Below are 3,898 nucleotides of genomic sequence, written 5' to 3'. Positions count from 1 at the left end.
AGTTATGGGGAATAGTCACTGCTCTACAATGTGAAAAAGAATATCTTATTGGGGCATCTGTACTTGTGGAAACTGATTGCTTGCCACTCCTTGGGATGATTACAAGTTGCACCACTCCAGATATTGCTATGCTTAGGTGGATTGCCTATATCAAGTCACTAAATCCTGAGTTTGAGCATATTGCAGGAAAAGATAACCCAGTTGCAGATATGCTATCAAGAGCTAGGTATGAAGATGAAGAAGAGATGATTAGTGACATTGATGATGTAGGTACAAAGTTCTATACTACTGCATACGCAAAAGGGGACCATATTTGCTTATCAAATGCACTTGAGTCTTTTACTGAGGAAATATATGAAGGAGATTGGTTGCTTATTGGTCAATACTTGAGTACTTTGACAAGACATGAAAATTGGTCTGACTCAGAATTTAAGAGGATCCGCAGAAAAGCATATGGGTATTTTCTAAAGGATGGGTACCTGTGGAAGCATCCTAAGCAGAGGAATGCTATGCCACAGAGAGTCATATGTGATAAAGAGACTCAAGGGAAGCTCGTGAAAGAATTCCATGAGAGTCTCTGGGCTGGACATCGAAGTGTGTGGGCCACCTTTACCAAAATAAAGGAAAGATATTGGTGGAAAGGAATGTACAAGGATGTATCCCAATATGTGGAAACGTGCATGGTATGTCAAATGTACTCAAATGTGCGACATCGTGATGGCTTGCAACCAACCTACCCACCTGCCATGCACTACAAATGGGTAGTGGATCTACTTACAATGCCTTTGGGAATTTGGCAGATGCAGTACATAGCACTTGCAAGAGAAGATTTGACAAATCAGGTAGAGGGGCGTGCTCTTAGAACAAAGAGTACGGAAATAGTATGCAAATTTCTCTTGAAAGATGTGATTTGCCGATATGGTTGTGTTGGGAAAATAACAGCTGATAGGGGTGAGCTAGATGTTGAAGAAGCAAAGGAATTCTTCTCCAGAATTGGCATCAAACTGTCCCTAACATGTGCTTACAACCCTGAGGGCAATGGTAAAAGTGAGCGAGGACATCCTCCAATCATTAAAGCTTTGGCTAAGGCATGCAGAGAAAGAATGCGAGAGTGGCCAAGGCTACTACCATATGCTTTGTGGGCTGACCGTACAACTCATAGCTCAGTGTGACAGGATACATGCCTGCAGAATTAATGTATGGTCAGAAGCCAGTAATGCCAGTTGAAGAAGTAGTTCGAACTTGGAATGTATTACCCTGGATGGAAGGATTGAATAGGGAAGACCTCCTTGCATTGCGAATAAGGTAGCTGGAGAGGAGGCCTGAAGATGTAGAGCTTGCTAAAGCTCGTTTGAAGATGCAAGGTTGAAAAATAAAGAAAGATTTGATAGAAGACACAGACTCCGGCCAAAACCTATTGAAGAAGGTGATTGGGTCCTAATGTATGATAGTAGCCTTGACAACCAGTTCACTGTTCAAAGAAAGTTTGCAAAAAGATGGTTTGGCCCTTACATTGTCAAGCATGTGCATGGAAATGCCACGTATACCCTATGTGAGCTTGATGGAACAGAGATAAAGAATCTTGTAGCAGGCAAAAGGATCAAGATGTTTAAAAGAAGGCGTGACAGTGATCCTTTTGATTCACAGGAGACTCAGGATGAGAGGCATGACAGTGATAGTATGGATATGGTTGAAGAAGAAGAGGATGATCTTCCTGGTAATGTAGAAGATGAAGACGACATCCAGATATATGTGGATCTTGATGATGATTTGTTGGCACATACCAGAGGATGTGCAGGTTTAGAGGGGGTGGATGTCGTGCCATGGCACGTCTATGGTGTGAAACCATGCATATGAGGCCATTAAATGCAAATCCAGATGCATGGGATTAAGTGCCATGACTTGAGTCATTATATGATGCCTAAGTACATATGTTCATATTGTAAATGAGGTTCAATAAGACGAGCTGAGGCTGAGCCAGGTCTCGAAGCCTCTGTACATGAGTGGTGTGAATTATGGAGTTTTATGCTTATGGTAGACCTTGTAGTAGGGAACACCCTTCTCAACATGTATGGAAATGTGAGAGCATGTATGATGTAAGGATTGGTTTTGAAGAATGCCCTTTTGAGATATTGTGTCTTGGAATGCCATGATTTCTGTTCTTACTCGGAATGAGCAAAACAAGGAGGCTCTGGTTTTGTATGATGAGATGCACTGTTGTGTGCTGGGGGGTGGCGGAGGTTCCCCAGATCATCACCAACTTTCGGGAAGGTTCCACCGAGGGCGTCTCCCTCCTCTTCCTCATGACCTGGGTTGTAGGAGATGTCTTTAACCTTGTCGGATGCTACCTCGAGCCGTCCACGCTCCCCACACAACTCTACATGGCCTTGTTATACACCATTACTACTGTTATCCTAGTGGGTCAAGTCATCTACTATGAACACATAATGAAATGGCGGGAAGGCGGTATGCTTACTCCCACGGATCAAAGGCAAGATGAGGCGAAGGAAGTGTTAAAGCCCACACAAATGATGGATACAGAATCGCCTAAAATAAAACATGCAAGTAGCCCCATAGCTTATGCTCGAAGCCCGCCATCTACCGTTCAAGGACGAGACCTCTACTACACGTCTGCACGGTCTTTAGCAAGCAGTCACACACCGATGGCAGGTTCATTATATCTTACTGGCTATCGAGGCTCCGGAGGAGGCCGCGGCTCCATCAGCTCTCTCCTCCAACACAACTCCCTTGAAGATTATCATGATTCTCACCTACCGATCAGTATCAATACATCCTGCTCTGCACCAGACTGCCAATGACATTATTGAGCATTTAGGGAAAGATCCCGCATGCAGGGTAGCGCTAGCAGAAGGGAAAGCTGCTGTACTTGAGCAGGAGCTCTCCAATGGTAAACAACAGGCTTTACTATGGCTCCGGATACGAGTCTACTGAAGGTGGTGATTAGAGAGGACTTTAGCTACACAGCGCAGGGCAGCTTGCGTGGCATGCGAAAGAATCTTTTTTTAAAAAAGGAAATTTCTGATTAATAAGCTAAAATAAAGGAAGCATAGTGTATTTGAATCGGGGGAAATTCGAAAATATAGCTGCAAAAGTGAAGTGCGCCCGAATCCCTTGCGGGGAAAGAGAGAAAAACCAAAAAAATGGCGCATATCAGGGGGGGTGTGCAGAAAATGAGAACCAGAGCTACATGTAACCAGAGATTTTAAAAATGAGAAGGCGGCTACTGTATGGAGCTTCTTGGGTTTAGAATTAAAGAGTGAATGAAGAGCTATCAAAGGAGATGATCTTCAAAAAAATCACACATTATATGACGTATTTTGATCTTGGCACAAACGGCAGTGCATGGGAAATAGCGAAATCAAAAGAAAAATTCACTTTTTTTTACTCAGATAAGTGAAATTTTTGTTTGATGTTACTTACGATTTGAAAAATCGTATAGTCTTGGAATATATTTTCCCTTAAAGTTTTTTTTAAAAAAAAACAAGAAGGCTTTGAAAGTATATATGGTTTTGAAAAACCATGGAATAGAAAGGCACTTGAATTTGGATTCTTAGACATGGAGATTTTTTTAAGACAGATGAATATGTTGTACATGCGCCATGTGCCATCATTTGCCTTGTGAGTTGTTGGAATCTGAAAGCAGGGTTTCAGGTGATCAAGAGACATTTTGAAATGATGGAATTGGCATTATATGGTACATGTGATGTGAATGGTCACATGTATATGGAAATCATTTGTAGAATGTGTTATGCCTACATGTGATTGGTTTGAGGCATTGGGAAAAAGGAGTCAGGAAATCTATGCTTGGAACTGGACATGCTCCTGATACACAATTTATGTGCAATCATCAGGCTGAATTTAGGGATGTATTGAAGTG

General features: G+C 42.3%; 1 protein-coding gene across 1 annotated transcript; it reads left to right on the top strand.

Moving 5' to 3' along the window:
- The first annotated feature begins 2,204 nt into the window (after positions 1–2,204).
- Positions 2,205–2,819, top strand: LOC147616450 (uncharacterized). The gene has a single exon (XM_086777164.1). It carries the CDS (start codon positions 2,205–2,207, stop codon positions 2,817–2,819), a length of 615 nt encoding a protein of 204 aa, XP_086633290.1.
- Positions 2,820–3,898: the final 1,079 nt, after the last annotated feature.

Source organism: Cibotium barometz, chromosome 38, assembly GCF_041138505.1.
Source record: "Cibotium barometz isolate CiBa-2024 chromosome 38, ASM4113850v1, whole genome shotgun sequence".
Lineage (NCBI taxonomy): Eukaryota > Viridiplantae > Streptophyta > Polypodiopsida > Cyatheales > Cibotiaceae > Cibotium > Cibotium barometz.
This window is presented reverse-complemented; position numbering and strand designations above follow the sequence as displayed.